This window comes from Schistocerca nitens, chromosome 9, assembly GCF_023898315.1.
Source record: "Schistocerca nitens isolate TAMUIC-IGC-003100 chromosome 9, iqSchNite1.1, whole genome shotgun sequence".
NCBI classification, from domain to species: domain Eukaryota; kingdom Metazoa; phylum Arthropoda; class Insecta; order Orthoptera; family Acrididae; genus Schistocerca; species Schistocerca nitens.
In genome coordinates, this window is record NC_064622.1 from 347513945 (window position 1) to 347535247 (window position 21303).

At 39.3% G+C, this 21303-nt stretch overlaps 3 protein-coding genes across 3 annotated transcripts in view; 1 reads left to right on the plus strand and 2 right to left on the minus strand.

Moving 5' to 3' along the window:
- LOC126203059 (vacuolar protein sorting-associated protein 53 homolog) overlaps window positions 1-2841 on the minus strand; it is a 155659-nt gene extending 152818 nt beyond the window's left edge. The window contains exons 1-3 of the mRNA XM_049937297.1: window positions 2677-2841; window positions 2338-2523; window positions 2026-2240 (exon numbers count right to left, since the gene is read on the minus strand). Of these exons, the coding sequence (XP_049793254.1) occupies window positions 2026-2240; window positions 2338-2523; window positions 2677-2769 (494 nt within the window). The 5' untranslated portion in view covers window positions 2770-2841. The remainder of the gene's footprint in view (window positions 1-2025; window positions 2241-2337; window positions 2524-2676) is intronic.
- Window positions 1-21303, minus strand: part of LOC126203065 (39S ribosomal protein L44, mitochondrial) — a 644782-nt gene that overhangs the window by 546932 nt on the left and 76547 nt on the right. The window lies entirely within an intron of this gene.
- The window catches only part of LOC126203061 (conserved oligomeric Golgi complex subunit 5), a 141202-nt gene continuing 122816 nt past the window's right edge, over window positions 2918-21303 (plus strand). Inside the window, exons 1-3 of the mRNA XM_049937298.1 lie at window positions 2918-3131; window positions 6922-7023; window positions 7152-7276. Of these exons, the coding sequence (XP_049793255.1) occupies window positions 3092-3131; window positions 6922-7023; window positions 7152-7276 (267 nt within the window). The 5' untranslated portion in view covers window positions 2918-3091. The remainder of the gene's footprint in view (window positions 3132-6921; window positions 7024-7151; window positions 7277-21303) is intronic.

Below are 21303 nucleotides of genomic sequence, written 5' to 3' on the forward strand. Positions count from 1 at the left end.
CTACTTGCATTTTCCCAGAGATACAAAGGAGGTGCTGCTTAGTATCATCCAAGAGTACATCCTTCAAGGAATGACAGTTATTTCTGACTGTTTTAAATCATACAAAAGCTGGATTGATCAAGGTTTCAATTACTTTATAGTTAAGCATAAAGTGACATTTAAGGATTCTGAAACAAGTGCATACAGAAACAGCATCAAAGGTACCCTTCACGGAACCAGACCGTACAAAAAACTTTTTGATAGTTATTTGTTCGAATATGTGTGGCATGAAAGGTATTCTCAAAAATGGGATTTATTTATGCATTTCATGAAGACTGGAGCAACAGTGTACAAGCCTTAGTGTGATGTGTTTGTTTCAATAACATCCTGGTAATGTTATTGTCATGTTTTATGGAATTCATTAGTTGTTTCTATATTATTATATTCTTGGAGATGTGATACATCTATGTAGCCTAACTAAATAAAAGCCTGTTTGTTTTTGTTGCTTCCTAGTATTTTCAAAGCATCATTAGTGGCCTGTATTACCTGGTGTTTCTTAAATACAAAGCAGTGAAAACCTTGTACCATAACACAAGGTCTTATTTTGTTGCATAGACAAATGACATCTGCAACAATATAATGATAACAACACACGTTAAATCATTTATTACATGCTTGCATGTATCAATGTTTTTTGGCAAAACTTGAGTTCCACTGCACTAAGATATACATTATCCTAAAGGATATTATGTCAAAATGCAATATTTGTTTTGCCCACAATTGAAACCAAAACATTGTTCTTACTGACTAGCAAAATCAGCTGTTCTGACATCTTACATTTCTGCCATCGCTCGCAATAGGTATTGTCAATATGTGCTTCAATGTAACAGCACCAAAGTTTTACTGAAACAAGTATAGTAATCAAAGCACAGTGTAAAATATTTGTAATTGTAAAAAATTATCAATGACACACACATAAATCTAAGTGTTATGAGCACATAATATTATAATAACTAACAGCTCATATATATTCCATGTGGACTTACGTTTACCAAGGGGGACGGGGGGGGGGGGGGGGGGAGGGGAGGGGTTGGGGGCGGGGGGTTGGGAAACCAAAACAGCACTATATATCAGAGTATAAAACAGCATAATAAACTGCCAAGGTAATGAAAAAGATCACTAAGATACATGTGTTTCAAAAGGCAGGTAAAACATTCTTCATAAATAATGCACACTACACAATTAATGATTATTTAGAGGACTCAGATTAGCGGGTAGTAAAGAAAGGGGATAAATAAAACATCCCGTCACATTTCACTATGTGATCATGGTTAACTGCTTTCACAAGAAAATCATGTGTGTAGCATGACAGCAATGTTTTGTCCTCCTACTGAGTTCAAATCTCACTCGTTGTGGGAGGGACAGTGACTTGGTTTTTCAGGTGGACTGAGGAGCATAGCTGAATGTGTGTAGGCACGGAATCTGCTTTCTGAATGTGTGGGAGTTGGTGCAAGGGGCACCGCAGCATCTTTACAGTACAGGAGTCTCCAATGGGTGTCCTTAGTGTGTTTGGCAATGAAGAATGGAACTGAGTCTCATATTTTGAGTCCTTAGGACAAACTGTGTGTAATTCAAGGAGTATCATATAATAGGGACCAACTAAGTGGAGCAATATAGCTGTTAAGGCACTGACCTCTTGTTTAGGAGGATGGAGTTGTTCTGCCCCCATCATCCTGATTTGGTTTTTCCATGGTTTTCCTAATTCACTAAGGTACATGCTTAATCAAGGCCATGGTGGATCATATGTCCTATCCTTGTACACCACCTCTCCTATCCTCATAAACATGTTATGTATTCTGCGGGTTGCATATTTTGAGCTATGTATAGATTCATATTGTATTACCTTCACATTTCCTATATCATTGAGGGTTAGTCTATGGATGAATAAAGATAATAATAAAAAATAGTTACAACATGAGCAAGTGGTGGCAAAAAAGGAAAGAAACATGTCGTTCATCCTCTAGGGTTTTAATTTGGGTCACTCACTGCAGACTGTCGACACCCCCAACCAGCATATGCAGATGATTCAGTGTAGTGATGGCTGCAGTAAGATTCCTTTTAGCACAGTCCAATTGTTTTATATCTCGCGTTATTTCTTTCACCATTTCTTCAGATTGTTCAGCCTTCGTTTTTATATCTTTTATGTGGACGAATAGTTGCCGAATAACACGCTGTGCTTCTTCCAAAGCTGCACGTCCATCCTAAAACAATAAAGCTGGTTGACATCGTCCCACAATTTACAATTGGCACTACAGCAAAATCCGGCACAGACTTGGAGAGCACATTTTTCTCACACACCTGACCAACATTTGTTTGACCCCTAACGACTGATCGGATTTCATCATCAATTGATCTGATTTTGTACTGCATATTGCCAATAACATCGTCGATGTTTGACAGCGACTGTTCCGTTGGGAACAGTGTATTGATATAGTCAACAGCATTGAAATCTGGCTTATCTAGTGGGTCACTGCTTGGTAGTACCTGTGACAATCGCAATTTTATTCGTCATCAGTGAATAATGATCATAAACATACTTCATTTCACATTAATAATCAGCAAATATTTAATATTACACCAACAACTCGTTTGTGTACATAGAATATACAAACTCCAGATTGTAGTTGTTTTGCCTACTTGTTCAATGGCACGCTGAACTTCTGGTGGAAAATTAATTAACACTTCGTTAATTTCTTCATCCTGGATATCTTCCTCTTCGACATTTGCCATCGTCAAACCCAGTTAATCGTACACATAATACTTTGTTTACAACAATCACTCTTCCACGCCTCCACAACACTCCTGTCAGTTTCGCCAACATAACTAATGCAGCTGTCAACTGTTGTAACAAAAGACAACCTATCACACTCTTTTGGCACGTCGCAACAGTAGTTTGTTTATGGTTATTCGCAAGTGCTAAGTGGAGTATTGTTATTGTCACAGTAGAAGTAGAGCGTTCTGTTGAATCACAGAATAGCGATTCAGTGATTTGTGCTATTCTTTTTCCCTGTAGTCATCTAATGAAAAACTGTTAATACACTAAAAAGCGACTATGCCGGAGCAAGACGTATTAAAATCTATTGAACAGGACGGTGAGTACGAGATCATCTCGACAAACAGCAGATAGATATGTTAAAACATTGTCAGAAGGAAATAATACACAGCAATGTTTAATAGGCTTCCCCGGCCAGTGTCATGAGTATAAAAAAACTTGTGTGTGGTTTACCACGTCGCTGTATAAATACTTTAATTATAAACTGTAAAACCACAGTTTCGAACACACTTATTATAAAGAACTTCCTCAGGGCAAAACTACTTTTAGTGTCGGAAAGCCGTTGTAATGCGGTCGAAACGTTGGCTCTACAGTTTATAATGTATAGTATTTTACACACTGACGTGGAACAACACCCAGAAGAATTTTCTTCTGATGAACATGTAACGTGAGCTGATAAGAGTTACATTAACGTCTAGACTCAGAAACACCATGATATTGCTGACGTCAACAGGAGTTTGTTGCACTGTAGTACCGTTGCAGTTACCCCAAGATTGACACTTACAGTATGTAAAGATTGCATCTTTAATGTGGTAACTATTTGAGATAGTTGTTACAGCCACTTACGAAATGTTAAATACAACTTATCATCTAATACATATTAGTAAGTGGGCACCATGGAGCCATGTGTAACGTTTATGATATAGTTTATAATCGTTTTGCAAATGAGACTTTCCACATCATAATGCTTATTGTGTGGTCTGTACAACAAGTTACATTGTGATCTTAAGTCTTTAAGTGCACAAATCTGCAAGCTAGTCTGGCCTGTGCAAGTCTTTCCAACTCTTCATGATTACTGCAGGCTACATCCGTTTGAACCTGTTTACTGAATTTGAGCCTTGGTCTTCCTTACAATTTTTACGGCATAAACTTACTTCCATCACCAAGTAAAAAATTTCTTGGTGCCTCAGGATGTGTCCTTTCTCCTCCTCCCTTCTCTTAATCAAGTTATGCGACAAAATGCTTTTTTCCAATTTCGTTCAGTACCTCCTTGTTAGGTATTAAGTCAAATCTTCATAATTCTTCTGTGGCACCATATTTCAGAAGTTTCTATTCTCTTCTTGTCTGAACAGTTTAGCATGCTGTCCATGTTTCACTTCCTTACAAGGCTACACTGAAGTCAATTACTAAATTTGTATTTGAAGTTGGCAAATTTATACTTCTTCAGTCTACTCTAGGGTTCTTGTTTTCACTTGGTGTTTTCAGTCTCCCATCTGAGATCTGAGATTTTAATGGAATGTTCAGAACAACAGCTAATGGGATTTGATTCAGCAGTTTTATGTGAGAGTTATTGGTTATAGTAGATTAAAATAGATGAATTTTATGTCCAGCTTGTGTGTCCAGTCAGCACCATGTAGGGGCATAGAGGTATGTGTATATATGTGTGTGTGTGTGTGTGTGTGTGTGTGTGTGTGTGTGTGTGTGAAAAAGAGGGGGAGAGAGATTATAGATGAAGAAGTACTGTATCAAATCGGGGAGAAACAAGTGTTATGACACAATTTGACTAAAAAAAGAAGATAGCGTTTTGGTACAAATACTGAGGCCTGAGGCATCAAGGAAGAGCCAGTTTGGTAACATGGAGAAGTTTAGTGGATAAAAATTGTGGAAGAAGGCAAAAAGTACTCATCAGAGTTGTAGATACTTGCGCAGGATAAATTGTCCTGGAGAACTGCATCAAACCAGACATCGGGCAGAAGACACCACCACCAATAATAACAACCACCACGGTGGTTAAATATTGTTGGAAATACGGAAGCTTCCGATCCCGCCCGTCTGCTTTGACCCATGACGTAACAAATATGGCGGAAACAAAAACAAACACACACACTTTCCACAAGAAGCCTAATGACACTAACGGGACAAGCGCGGGAAATGGGGTGTTTTGGGTGGGGGGCAAACTAAATATAAACAAATTTAGACGCCTTGCGTAGCTACAACGTGTAAGTGAAGACAGCCATGCATGAATACTCACCCACCTCCCCAGGGGTCATAACCCCTGCAACCCATAGAAGATAAAGATGCTTCAGTAGCTGAATAGTTTTTTTTGTCATTAAAAAAAAAAAAAAATCTCATGGGATAGAACGAACAAATCAGAAAGATAAATATAATAAACTAAAACAGAAATTGGAGGAAACAGATAATTAAAATAAGTAATAAGTGTTTTTAAATTAAAAAAAAAAAAAAAAAACCCTCACGAGATAGAACGATCAGGTCAGAAAAGTAAATAAAATAAGATAAAACAGAACTGGAGACAGCCTCACTGAAACCAAACTCCGCGCCGTCATGACGTCACACACGACGACACCCTTACGTCACGGGTCAAAGCCGACGCGTGGGATCGGACGCTTCTGTCGACCCATATTGTTAGCAGTGTCATCCATTAGTCATTTCTTGAGTTTCATATTCTTGCCATATTCTGGACATCATCAGTGTGCGGGTACTGTATAGTGTTGTTTGCTAATCCTTTTAATATATTATTCTTAACAGGACAAAATCTTCAGGTGTAAAAATAATTTTGTGAGTACCAAAAATGAGTGTATACAAGTTAGTACAGTATATTCAAATTATGCAGTGGATAATATTGGTAGCTCCTTGCGCTGGATAATATTGGTAGCTCCTTGGTGCTATCTGCACATGATCCAGCAGAAGTCATACTTCCAGGAAATTGTGCATGAATGGGTAGGAATATCAATTACTGTTCGACTACACTTGCCTCCATACTAAACTGTAGCTGTGCTCTGTGCTCTTTCCATTGTTGCTTATATAACTACAGTATATTTAATTGACTTGAGTCATTAGTGATGGCCAGATGAATAACCAGTTACTCAATTACAAATCAAATCCAAACATATAGCACATTGGGGGATAGACACTGGACAGTGCTGCGTCATGCTGTATTCACAATACATGCAGGTGTCAAGAGGGCACAGTGTTCTGAAATATCTGCATAATTATAATTATTGTAATTAAAATAGGATGTACCTTCAACAGCATATGAGATCTGTAATATTGTATGAGATGCTACGTGGTGAGAACAGATTCTTCAGCTTTTGAAGCCTTGTTTATTAATCTAGCTCAGTGCATATGCGTGCTATTAATTGTCATATGGGGTATGGATAATACTTGTATATGCCTACAGATGTAATAATGCTGATTTTGATCATATAATTACCCGCTAGGTGGAAACATCTGGAATTGTTGTGTGACTGAATTACAAGTTGTTGTACGTGATTTCAGGTGTTTCATCATCAGCCATTTCTCATGCCTCTGTGTCTGCCAGTTTTCCTTGACAAGGATATTGGAAGCCTCTACTGGCCACTCTCCTTCACATCAGTGCTTAGGAAGTCTAAGTGTGGTCTTTTGGATATTGTGTAATGGCTGAAAAACTACCTGGAGTAGGCCTATATTCGATGGGTGACGGCCACAGCTCATTGTTTACTATTTCGGCTTTTGATAGTCAAGCAGTGGGTGTTACCTTAGAGTTTACCTCTTCACTGAAATCAAACGATGGTACAATTTCTGCGCTTCTTGTATATGAGGAATTGCTGAAGCAGATAAAGAAGAACCATGCTATTCAGTAGAATTTGATGTTCAAACTTCCTAGTCCCTGTCTGTCTGGCCAACTTCATATCCACGTGTTGACTAGTAAATAAATATTTTTAAGATCTTGTTGGTAACGTACATGTTAACAGTTGGATGTACTAAAACCATTATCCAATGCCAGTGAAGTGTAAATTACCTGTGTTACATTCTTAATATTTATCTGGGCATTGTATAGTTTTATGAAAATATATAGTGTTCATTAATTTCCCTTCCCCTCTCCTTTGCAGAATTCTACAAGCAGTTTATTAATAAGAAAAAGACTGGTGATGAATTGTCTGCTGCAAAACAGGGTATGGTTGTTGCAGACCAGCTTAAAAAATTAACAGAAGGTAATTTTTATTGTTTTTCCCCCCACCATATGTGTTATCATCATGTACTTAATAAAAACAGAACATAGCTGTTGTCTTAATCACACAATGTAACTTGTCAATTTGTTCCCTGTTTTCTCACATTAAAGGAATAGCGCTACTGGACAAAGAATTGCAGCAGCAAGTTCTAGGGAATTTAGAAGAACTACTCTCACAAGCAAATTGGGTGGAGAAACTAGAAGATGTCCTGACAACAATGTTCCCACATGTGCAGGTATGTAGATTAGACATTTGTGGGCACCACCCTGTCATATTGAAACCAGTTCTCATTTTGTGACAGATGACTCGTGTATTATTTGAACATATGGAGTATCAAGTGAAATGTGAGTGATAATGTGTCATTGTCGGATATAGAAGTAACTTCAGGTGTGCCCCAGGGAAGTGTGTTGGGACCCTTGCTATTTATGTTATGTACTAATGACCTTACAGAAAATATTAATAGTAACCCGACACTTTTTGCAGATGATGCAGCTGTCTGTAATGAACTAACATCTGAAAGAAGCTGCACAAATATTCAGTCAGATCTTGATAAGATTTCAAGATAGGCAACTTACTTTAAATGTTCAGAACTGTAAAACTGTGGATAATATCATTTAGTCATTTTGGAATCGGCAAACTCGTACAAATACATGGGTGTAACACTTTGTGGCAGTATGAAATGGAATGATCACATAGGCTAGGTCGTGAGTAAAGCAGGTAGTAGACTTCAGTGGACTGGTAGAATACTGGGGAAGTTCAATCAATTTACAAAGGATATTGCTTAAAAATCACTCATGTGACTGGTTCTACAATTTTGATCAAGTGTATTGGACCTGTACCAAATAGGCTTGACAGGGGATATTGAACTTACACATAGAAGAGCAGCAGAATGGTCACAGGTTCGTTTGATCCATGGGAGAGTGCCACAGAGGTGCTGAAGGAACTGAACTGGAAGACTCGTGAAGATAGATGTAAACTATCTTGAGAAAGTCTATTAACAAAATTTCAAGAACCAGCTTTAAATGATGACTCTAGAAATATAGTACAAACCCCTATGTATTGTTCACATAGGGATTGGGAGTATAAGATTAGAATAATTATAGCACTCACAGAGGCATACAAACAATCATTCTTCCCACGCTCCATATCTGAATGGAATGGTAAGAAACCCCTTACTAGTGGCCAACTCCTTCTACTCCATTGACAAATTTTTTTAATAGAAACAAATGATGTATTGTATATATTCATACTATTAGTATTGTTATTTCAGCTTAAAAAAAAATTAACATATTCCTCATCCACGAGGATCTCCTCAGCACAGATCTATGGAACGAAAAACTAATCTAATCTAATCTGTGTATAATGGGACTTACCCTCTGCTATGCACATCACAGTGGTTTACAGAGTATAGGTATACCTGTTGATTCGTCCTGGCTCTACAGCCTTGGCCTGCTCTAGAATGTCATTCCAATCATGCTTGTCCACCATTATGCACATCCATCCTCTTACACCAATAATTTTTAAATCTTCTTGTATATCATCCAGGTATCGAATTCTTGATCTTCAGGTGCTTCTTCTTCCCAAATCTTCGTCTTCTCCTGCTTCTTCTTGCCACTGGGTTTTGTAACAGTGCTATTTTCGTTGGGTTCTCATTTCCTTGCGAAAAACATAGTGACACATTTCAGGTAGTTTATTTTAATGAACTTTATGATTTCAAGGTCTTATATAATCTGTAAAGTTCAAAATTATGTCGTCTATGCCATGCACCATCTTCATACGACACTCCATAGATTCTGCGTAACATTTTTCATTCATAACAGCCTATTAACTCTTCACACTTTTGTCTCTGTGTCCAGGTTTTTGAGCCACATGTTACACTGGACACATTAAAGTTTTGTACAGTTAACACTTTGTTCTTTTAGACTTAAGTTGTGAGGACAGTCCATAATAGTATTTATTAGCCAGGTGGATGCGCCGCTTTATTTCCGTACTTATATCGATCTGTGATGTTACGGTGTTCCCAGATAGACAAATTCACTAACAGATTCTATTTGCAGCCGGTCAGTTTCTAACAGTGTATGTTGTTCTGCTCGTATTATTTGTTTGTATTTGGTTTTATTGACATTCACTTCCAGTCTCATTTCTATTGCTGCTGCCACCAGTGCCCTATATGTTTCTTTAGCAACTAGTTCTGTTCCACATCATCCACGTAGCTCAGAACCTGCAGCATTCTATTGTATACTGTATCTCTTGTGTTGATTTGAGCTGTCCGTATTACCTTGTCTAGTGCTATGTTAAAAAGCATGTGTGCGAGTGCATCCCCTTGCTTCAGTCCCTAATTACATAGTTTAAATACTTTGCATTAAATTTCCTTGTATCCATACTTTAAGACACCACTTTTCCATAGACAAATTTATGAGATATATTGTTGTGGTACGTACAGTTCATTCATGGCTTTAATAAATTTATTTATTTTTATGGTGTCATATAATGCTTTAAAATCGACAAATGTATGATGTGTTTCTATAGTGTATTCCTTTGGTCCCCCCCACCTGCAGTATCTGCCTAAGGGTGGGTATTTGGTCACTAGTTCATTTGCCAGAAGTAAAGCCTGCCTGATATCTCCCAATTGCTTTTCCTGTCAAAGTTTCTACATGTGTATCCTGTCATATTGAAAGTAGTTATTGGACTGTGGCAGATGAATCATGTATCCATTTGTAAAAAGGTCTTTATCAAGCCAGTGTGACCCATTTGTCACATGTCTCTATGGAATACGATCCGTAAAAATTGAATGGTCTGCTAAACAGAAGGCATAATCGTAGATTCAAAGTCTGTCAACTGCAATGTTGATATTGGACTTTAGAACTGCAGTGTGGTTGTTGGACTTTAGACATAAATATTCTACAATAAGCACATTTTAATTCTACAGTGAGTACAGAAATATTTGTCCTTTACTTGTATATAGCCTGAGTAATAATTATCAAACCAATTGAAAAAGAATTATCAGTGTAACTACAGTATCAATAAGATAATCAGAAATGAATAAATGCAGGGACATGGAGGAGTGTGAAGGAACATACAGTAAGTACCATCATTGAGAGTGTTCTGATATTACATTTTAAAAAGTAAAAAGTTGAACAGTATACAAATATAAATGGAGCAAATAGGAAAAACATTGACACTATACTGTAAACTGTGCCTATGTAACAGTTTGCAACAGTCTCTGCCTGACTGACTAATGTAAAACTTGTCACAACCAGAACAGGTTGGCTAAGAACTGGCTCTTATCTTTGCTGTTGAGGCATAGCAACTAGACCATCTAAACATGAATGTAGCTGGAGGTTGCAGAATTCTGACTCCACATTTTCTGAGCATGTACTGAGTGAGGGACACAACTATCAGCCAGAGTCCCATGTCCCTCACTTAGCAAACAAACTTCTAGCTCACAGTCCAGATCTAATCTTAAATGACCAGACACAACTTAATACTTCCCCTCTCCTAAATTCTACATAATTCTCTTTTTCATTACTTCCCACACTGTCTGTATCTTTGTATTCTCGCATTTCCCTGTGTTCATTGAGTTATTTTGTTTTCTTGAAATTGTCTGTGGAATCCTGAACTTGTCTCATCAAGTACTGTTTTTATTTTACTTTGTTCATTTATTTGATGCAAACTGTTGCATAGGCACAGTTTTGTTAATGTGTTTCCTGTTTGCTCCTTTTATATTTGTATATTGTTCAACTTTTTACTTTTTAAAATGCAGTACCACCACACTCTCAATGATGGCATTTACTGTATGTTCCCTCACACTCTTCCATTTCTGTTTATCTTATTGATAGTGCTTAAGTTCTTCATATATCCTATAGTTACATTGATAATTTTTTTCCATGTCTTATACTTCCTGAAGTAGCATTGTCAAGTATTAATTTTATTTTATTTCATTGATTTTGTTTATTAATAAAAACTGTCACATAGGCTTGCATTTTTGTGTTAAAGTTTTTTTCCTGTTTCCTCCCTGTATATTTATTTTTACTGTTCAACTATTTACTTTTTACATTGCATTACCACTACACTGTCAAAATTGTTATTTACTGTACATTTCGGCTTCAGTCTAGATGTGTAACTTTCTTTTCCTATGTCATTTACAAACATTGTAACTTCTTTGGCAACAATAGTCAGTAAATGTCTGAAGACAGCCTTGTATACCGAAAACACAATAAAATTAATACTGCAGAACAAAAGCAAACCTATGCTTCTCGTTTATTATAATGTTGTTCTACAAAGAAGCGATGGAAGATTCAGTGAACATAAAAAAAATTCCATTTAAGCAAACAGTTATTTTTTACAGACCATTGAGGGTACCTAAAAATTCATTACAAAAGACAAGTAACAGTTATTCTTACCTACAAGATAAAAGTACCCTTAAGTTTTAAGTTGGTTTACAATTTCACATTAGCTCGCTGTGACATACTTTTTAATTTCATTTACATTTAAAATGTAAGGAGACTAGGAGTTTGTCCATAGCATGCCATCCTACAAACAATGGAAAATCCAGAATGGAATGTGATAATATAATGAAAAGTGTAGTAGCTACTCACCATATAGTGGAGATGCTGAGTCGCGGAAAGGCAAAACAAAAAGACTGTTGGAAAGTTAGCTTTCTGCCAACAAGACCTTTGTCAAAAAATAGGCAAAACACACACACACACACACACACACACACACACACACACACCAGTGTCTCCATTATATGGTGAGTGGCTACTATCCTTTTCATTATATTGATTTGATTTGATTTTTTATTGATCCAGTTTTGTCATACAGCACAAATTGTACAATTGATACTGGACAGGTCAAAGATAATTTACAATAATACATAGTATTAGCAAAATAGTAGACAAATTAAAAATAGGCACCTATTACAATTAATTTTGTTACATATTCAGAAATTCCCTGACAGAATAGAAACAGTGCTTTATTAGAAATGCCTTTAGTTTAGCTTTAAATATTGGATGGGTAGCATTTTTTATTTCCTCTGGTATCTTATTGTGCAGTATTACACCAATGTTGATTATGCTCCTCTTACAGGTGGTTTTCTGTGATATTTTTTTATGTATATTTGATTTCCCTCTGGTACTATAGTTGTGTACATTTTTGTTCTGTAGCAGTTTGCCTGTTTTCAGGAGGTAGTCCCTAGTGAACAAGATAGTTTCATAAATGAATAAACATGTATGTCATCCTACATTTCATACTTGCACCATCTCCTAGTACAGGAGTAACTTCCTTACTCCACTCCCAGTTTTTCATTGAGGAATCATTGACCAGAGTCTGAAAAATTTTTACTATTAAACAAATTTCCTTGCAAATGCAGATAAAAAATTGAGGAGGAGGATGGGTTTGGTACGTGCAAGATTGAGTAGAATGAAGGCATCGGAAGAAATTTCAAGCTAAGCTTCTAGATAATTTGGTCTGTTATGTTAGTAAAATGGGATGTTGTTGTATTGCTGCATAGGACAAATATATTTGATTCAGGCTTCTCAGTTACTTATCAGTAACTGTGGGTTCATGGTCTTGAGTAATTAGCATAAAAATCACCAGTGATGGTTACATTTCTAGGCAATAGCTGTCAGAAAAAAATACATGTGTCCTATAGTAAACCTGCCCTCTAACTGAAGATTGGTTTGAACCCCACAATGCTTTTCCAGGCATGGTTGTATTAAGGATAATATGCATTTGTCTTCATCTGATAGTTGAAATGACTTATGCTGCCAGCTATAGAGGGTCCTACAGCTTTACGTGGACCCTCAACCGTGGGGCAACATGACATTTCTCACTTTAACAAGTCATTGCCAGAGGTGAAAGAAATGCTGAGGGACAGGAATTGAGCCCCAGATCTCTGACTACCTGTTTTTCATCACAATATTAATAAATGGTTCAAATGGCTCTGAGCACTATGGGACTCAACTTCTGAGGTCATTAGTCCCCTAGAACTTAGAACTAGTTAAACCTAACTAACCTAAGGACATCACACACATCCATGCCCGAGGCAGGATTCGAACCTGCGACCGTAGCGGCCTCGCGGTTCCAGACTGCAGCGCCTAGAACCGCACGGCCACTTCGGCCGGCACAAGATTAATACTGTCATCCAATTATATCATGTAGTACCTTAGATAATTAATTGGAAAAAAATTACATTAATCTTTTTGCACTTGTGAGACACTAGGATGTGGAATGAGTCAAAAATATAAATTACACTGAACATTTAGCAGAAGATATAAGGAAAAGTGCTGCTAATTTACAGAAACATAAAACAACAGATATCAAATAGGCATAGTACTTGGATTGTTTGCACTCCGTCTTCAGGCCACAAGTGGCCCATCGGGACCATCCGACCGCCGTATCATCCTCAGCTGAGGATGCGGATAGCAACTGTTTTATGACAATACATTTAAAAAATCAAATAATTTGTATAGAAACAGGCTATATGTCTCTGTTAAATGGTCATACAACGAATAAAAAGTTTGGTCAAGTATACACATATTTATTTTTAATTAATGCACTATTATTTCTTAGACCTTTGCTGATATTTGGCAGTGAATTAAGTATTTTAACACTGGAATATTTTCACTTTTCTATACCTCTTCAAGATTTTTGAATTCACGGTGTAGGTCAGCTTTCTTTCTCATATTATGATTGTGGTACATATCATTGGTTTCATGATGCACAGGGTTGTCAACCATATGGCTCATAGTGGATAATATTGAGAAGTGGTGGTAAGCATCCTAGGTTGCTTAAAACGATTGTAACAAGAAACGGCTGAGGGAAATCATGATGTAATTCAGATAACTGTAGAAAGAGAATTTTCCTTGATGTGGATGAATTTTCCCTGAAGATAATTCCATAGCATATAATAGAGTAAGTACCCAAAGTAAGTAGACTTTATGACACTGATGTCTCCAACATGAAATGTTGTCCTAATGGCAAAAGTGGCTGAGGGCAACCTTTTTATGGAGAACGCAGAATAAGTTCCAACATTTTTATGGTCTGCAGGTCACACTGTCCACAGGTAAACCTGCCATCTTTGTGATGGCCTAAGGATCTGGAACAGTATAATCTTTGCATTTACTGACCGTTGTGTACAGTAGATATCACCTGTGGAATTTTATATAATTAGTTTTCCTCAGTTTTGCTGAATTTGCTATGACCCATAGGGATGAACTAAGAGGTTACGAAGGTTAGGTGGACGGCGGAAAGACACTCTTGGTGGAGTGGGGAGGATTTCATGAAGGATGGATCTCATTTCAGGGCAGGATTTGAGGAAGTCGTATCCCTGCTGGAGAGCCACATTCAGAATCTGATCCAGTCCCGGAAAGTATCCTGTCATAAGTGGGGCACTTTTGTGGTTCTTCCCCAAACCACCTTCCCTACCCTCTGGCTCCTACCCTTGTAACCGCCCCCGGTGTAAAACCTGTCCCATGCACCCTCCCACCACCACCTACTCCAGTCCTGTAACCCGGAAGGTGTACACAATCAAAGGCAGAGCCACGTGTGAAAGCACCCACGTGATCTACCAACTGACCTGCCTACACTGTGATGCATTCTATGTGGGAATGACCAGCAACAAACTGTCCATTCGCATGAATGGACACAGGTAGACAGTGTTTGTTGGTAATGAGGATCACCCTGTGGCTAAACATGCCTTGGTGCACGGCCAGCACATCTTGGCGCAGTGTTACACCGTCCGGGTTATCTGGATACTTCCCACTAAGACCAACCTATCCGAACTCCGAAGATGGGAACTTGCTCTTCAATATATCTTCTCTTCCCGTTTTCCACCAGGCCTCAATCTCCGCTAATTTCAAGTTGCCGCCACTCATACCTCACCTGTCATTCAACAACATCTTTGCCTCTGCACTTCTGCCTCGACTGACATCTCTGCCCAAACTCTTTGTCTTTAAATATGTCTGCTTGTGTCTGTATATGTGTGGATGGATATGTGTGTGTGTCAACTCGACCTTGCACGAATCCCACACTGATGAGCAATACTCAAAAATAGGTCAAATGAGTGTTTTGTAAGCCACCTCCTTTGTTGATGGACAACTTTTTCTAAGGACTCTCCCATTGAATCTCAACATGGCACCCGCCTTACCAACAATTAATTTTATATGATCATTCCACTTCAAAACGTTCCGCACGCATACTACCAGATATTTTACAGAAGTAACTGCTACCAGTGTTTGTTCCGCTATCATATAATCATACAATAAAGGATCCTTCTTTCTATGTATTCACAATACATTACATTTGTCTATGTTAAGGGTCAGTTGCCACTCCCTGCACCAAGTGCCTATCCGCTGCAGATCTTCATGCATTTCGCTGCAATTTTCTAATGCTGCAACTTCTCTGTATACTACAGCATCATCCACAAAAAGCCGCATGGAACTTCCGACACTATCTACTAGGTCATTTATATATATTGTGAAAAGCAATTGTCTCATAACACTCCCCTGTGGCACGCCAGAGGTTACTTTAACATCTGTAGACGTCTCTCCACTGAGAACAACATGCTGTGTTCTGTTTGCTAAAAACTCTTCAATCCAGCCACACAGCTGGTCTGATATTCTCTAGGCTCTTACTTTGTTTATCAGGCGACAGTGCGGAACTGTATCGAACACCTTCCGGAAGTCAAGGAAAATGGCTTCTACCTGGGAGCCTGTATCTAATATTTTCTGGGTCTCATGAACAAATAAAGCGAGTTGGGTCTCACACAATCACTGTTTCCAGAATCCATGTTGATTCCTGCAGAGTAGATTCTGGGTTTCCAGAAATGACATGATATGCGAGCAAAAAACATGTTCTAAAATTGTACAACAGATCGACGTCAGAGATATAGGTCTATAGTTTTGCGCATCTGCTCGACGACCCTTCTTGAAGACTGGGACTACCTGTGCTCTTTTCCAATCATTTGGAACCTTCTGTTCCTCTAGAGACTTGCGGTACATGGCTGTTAGAAGGGGGGCAAGTTCTTTCGCGTACTCTGTGTAGAATCGAATTGGTATCCTGTCAGGTCCAGTGGACTTTCCTCTGTTGAGTGATTTCAGTTGCTTTTCTATTCCTTGGGCACTTATTTCGATGTCAGCCTTTTTTTCATTTGTGTGAGAATTTAGAGAAGGAACTGCAGTGCAGTCTTCCTCTGTGAAACAGCTTTGGAAAAAGGTGTTTAGTATTTCAGATTTATGCGTGTCATCCTCTGTTTCAATGCCATCATCATCCCAGAGTGTCTGGATATGCTGTTTCGAGCCACTTACTGATTTAAGTCCCTAAGAGACCCCATGGAATACCGTGTCGCAGTCACACTCTACCCCCTCCCCGGCCGCCCCCAATCTGCTTTGCTCCTCATATCCACAACTACCTTCAACATCCTGTTTAGGAAGTAGTATTTCAATCTGTTTCTCATTCTCACTGCCCCTCTGATGTCAAAATGGTACACTTTCCAGTCATCCATTCCAGTGCCCTGTAGTCAGTCAGTTCCATGTCGGGACTGGTATGCTACTTCTCCAATTTTCCTAGACAATCATAAATGTGTGAGGGACATCAAATAAATAAAGAAACAAAATTATGTAGAAATGAAAAATTTTGTAGGAGAAGTTTTATGACTTTTAGGTTGGCATAACTGAGATGCTGTTCTCAAGCTGAGAGAGAAAAATTGTTCTGTTTATAACCTAAATATTGAATTCAGTAATGGCATGTTCACTTGAGGTTTCCACATTAGTTGAACAATATTCGCATCCATTTTTTGCATTTTGAAAGTGAAAAAAGGGCTAAAATCGTTTATTGAATGATTTTACAGAATGGTGAAAGTTGTATGAACTGCAGAAATTTTTGTAAGTGGGTAGAACAGTTCCAAAACAGTTGAACCTCAGTGACTGATGAGCAGTGTCCTGGCCTGCTGGTTGAAGTGTCAACTTCTTCTCTTGAAACATGCATTTACAGTGCTATTTTTGAACACCAATGTGTTATAGTTTAACATTCAGCTCAAACAGTTACTATCAGACAGTTACTGTAAGTGTTGGCAGTGTTCATAATGTTACCAGTAACAAACTAAAGTTCAGCAAAACAATTGAAAGGTGTGTCCGAAAGAGTGAATGTAGCAATACAAAGAAACAAGACTCAAAGTGTGTACAGACTTGAAAGAACATATGAAAGGGAAGGTGACTTCTGTATCCAAAAGTGATTCAGATTACCCATTTAGCACAGATGTGGACATGTCAGAGGTAATAAGGCTGTGAGCAGTGACTGCGGGCCACCATCATAAGGGGAGACACAGCTGAGATATGTGCATCACATGGCACCACCCAATGGAGACTGCCACTGAGCCTGCGGGCCAGGCATGCGGTGCAGCTTATTGCTTGCTGTATTTTGTAGCTGTTTGTGTGGTACCATTGCACAGCTGAGTTGACTCAGTTTGTTTTGTGGTCTCGAGTGGTTACTGATTTGGAACTTTTGTATTTCTACACCAAATTTGCAATGTCCCATACTTGTCAGTACTTTTGTTCACTTTGTGAACTTAGTTGATTGTGGACTTACAGGACATGTGGTTATTTCCCTGTGATTCGGTGAACCCAGTGGTGTAAGTGATAATAAACAGCCTACCTATGCCACACAGGATAAAAAACTGCCAACGAGGAACTTTCTCTCTGTGCCATTTCATTAAGTTAACCATGGATCCTGAGTTTATCAAGTTGTGGCAGTAGCAGTTGCAACTCCAAAAGTAGCAGCAATAGTAGGAGTATCAGCAGGAACAGCACACATTGCTGTTACATTTTCTCCAAAATCAACACAGGCAGCAGCAGCTGTTTCAATGTATCCCTGCTTACCATTCACTTTTTTCTATGAGGAAGGCGAGAGTTGAGAGGTCTGTTTGAGGCATTTCGAACTACAGTGCAAGGGAAGTCAAATTGATGATCCTGATCTCTGTTGTGCACTACTATTGAGTGCCATTGTGCACTATTACTGTTGTCAAGTAGTAAACTGTATAAAGCGGTCCAAAAATTATACCAACTCTTGGTCCCCAGTAGTTTGAAGTTTTCTGAAGTTTCCAGTTTACTGACTGACTGTCATGGACTGCGCGGCTGGTCCCGGAGGAGGTTCGAGTCCTCCCTCGGGCATGAGTGTGTGTGTGTGTGTGTGTGTGTGTGTTTGTCCTTAGGATAGTTTGTATGTGTGATTTTGCCTTTCAAAAGTGTGACACCTCTTCTGCAGATTTCTTAATTTAGAATGTTATCATCCACCTGGCTCCAGATCGTGAGATTAGTGCAAAGGCTTTAGAAACATCGGATCCTACTTTGAATTGTTAAGGTGTATTAAGTGACTCCTGCAGCATCAGCTCTGTTTGACAATTCTTCACGTTTTGATGTCATTGTAGTATTAGTTGTCATACTCTTGAATCAACTGGTGACTCCCAGTCAAGATTATCATCTCGCTTACCGAGCTCTTGTGCATCCATTCGTCCAGCGCCACAGGATTCAGTATTTAGTGCATCCCCTCTTGCCGTGCTGGTGGAAACACAAAGGTGAAAGCGGCAGTTCCTGAAGAATTTCCTCCTATCGTTGTTTGAGAACCCCAGCACCAGCATAAGTTGTGCCGTCAAATCACGTCCTGAGCACAGCCTTCATCATCACCAGCATCACTGTCCATACAGCTACTTCATGAGTTTTGATTGCCGCAAGCCAGGATACCTCACGAGCGTCTGCCTCAGCCGGTGGGCATCAGCTTCAGCCATTAACATGGTGCACACCACCCTGCCACTTCCAGGGACAACAGTAGATGGGATGCAGTGTATCATGCCACACTCCCTAATTAACGGGGATACTTACTGGCACATTGCACTGTGCTGTACACAGCCACAGTGAGGCAAAGTGGTGACAGACAATGGCCAGTCGAAGCCACTGTGGGATCAAATCATTGTGCAAGTTAAATACAAAAGTGTTGCTCAGCAACTGACCTTGCATGCAGTTAGTTCTTGGACAATGACTACTAACATTTTTGTTCTCAACGCTTTCACACTTTTCGTTTTCCAAATTCAGGATCAGGTGAATCTAATTCTTAGTGTGACTCTATTCACAGAACTGGTTTGATTGTGAGCAAATATTCAAACAGTTGTTTGAACCTACCTTAGATTGTGTTATGAATTTTCAGGCACACTTCTCTTTTGAAGCATTAGGCATTGCCTAAGTTCTGTAGAACCCGTCTGAAACAAGTTAAGGCAGAACTAGACAGATTGCAGAATCAGGGTGCTATCTCCCACGTCTTGTGTAGCCAGCGGGCGACACCTATTGTTATTGTACAAAAGCCTAATGGGTCACTTAGGATCTGTTATGATTTTAATTCAGCCATTATTGTCCAGGCAAATGTTGATTTGTACCCAATTCCTAGGCAAGGGGAATTGTTAGCTTTGCTGACGTGTATTTGCAGTTACCTGTTCATGAGACCACGAAGCAGTTTCTTGTGATTAATAAGCCATTTGGTATGTACTGATGCAACAGATTGCTATTTGGGATCACTAGTGCCCTGCAGTTTTGCAGAGTTATCTAGAACAGCTCATCCAGGGCATCCCTAATTGTCTCAATTATCTGGATGAATTTTAATTACGGGGCCATGCGGGAGAAGCACTTGCACAATTTATGACTGCTGTTGGAGCAGCTGCAAGCCAGTGGCCTGCGTTGTTGTCTCGCCAACGGTAGGTTATTCCAGCCGAGAGTCAAGTATTTGGGCCACATATTAAGTAAAAACAGGCTTATACTCACACAAGACCATATGACAACTATTATTAATTTAGTGGTGCCGAAGAATCTTAAAGAATTGCAATCTCTTCTGGGCAAAGTCAATTGTTATGCCTAATTCATTTCCAACACAGCTCGTATTTTCCCCATTTGAGTAACCAGTTACGTAAAAAGGATGTTCAGTTTGTGTGGTCAGAGACATGTCAACAGGCCTTAGTGCAACTTAAAAAGTGTCATAGGGCAGTTCCTTGTTTGGCGACATTCCAGCTGGTCGAATGGCTAATGCTGGCCACAGATATATCTGTCTGTGGTGTTGGTGCTATCACGTCTCACAAATTTGCCAAAGGCATGGAACAACCTATTGCTTTTGTATTTAAGACGTTGAACTCTGCACAGGAAAATGGTTGGCAATCATTTAAGGTGTCCGGAAGTTCCATGTCTACCTCTATAGTACCAAGTTTCATCTGAGTTCAGACCACAAGCCCCTGCTGTCATTGTTTGAACCCCATGAAAAACTTCTGGACAAAATGGCGCAATGGCTGTGGCAATGGGCATTGTGTCTTAGTAACTACATTTGTGACATCCATTACAGAACTACCATGCAGCTCTCCAATGTTGATGCCCTGTATTGTTTGCTGTGTGGCCCCGATACCAGTTTTGACAGACATGAAACAGTGTGCTCTGCCCTGGACGTGAAGTAGTGGACACACCTCTGAGAAATTTCCTATTGTGACAGCCAATGTAGCAGCTGAGACAAGCTAGGACCTGCTCAATTACAGAGTGTTGTCCATGGTGCAGCAGGGTTGTCATGAGCATTGGCTAAGATGCAGACCCAGAGTGGTGCAATTACTTTTCCCACAGGCAAAGACTTAATGTTACAGATGGAGTCATTATTTTAGCCATGGATGATGCAGAATGTCGGGACATTGTTTCTCCTGCATTCTACCCCCACATATTGCAAGTCCTCCTCAGTGCCCGTTGGGGGAATGTGCCGAATGAAAGCAATGGTGCGGTGTTATGTGTATTGGCTGGGCATAGACACCGCCATTGAACGTACCAGCCACAGCGCATAACCAGTCAACCCCAGCACAGCATTTTAATTCAGTGCCCCAACCTGACCACCCATGAAAAAGAGAACACATACATTTCGCCAGGCTTTTCAGGGAGCAGCGTAGTTGTAGGCTGTTGATGCCCTTTTGCATTTCCTGTATCTAGTGCAGATGTCTACATCATCCTCCAGTGCTGTGGTCTGGGCCTTATCTAATATCTGTGCTGTAGAAAGGGCCACAGCTACATTCGTTTTGGATAACAGTCCATGTTTTACGGCTTCGTAATTTCGGAATTTTTATAGATGTAATGGTATCAAGCACCCAACCACTCTCCATTTCACCCGGCATCCAATTCAGAAGCTGAGTGGTTGGTCAGGACGTTCAAGTCCCTGATGTAAAAAAAATCTTGATGTTGGCGAACTCAAGGGATG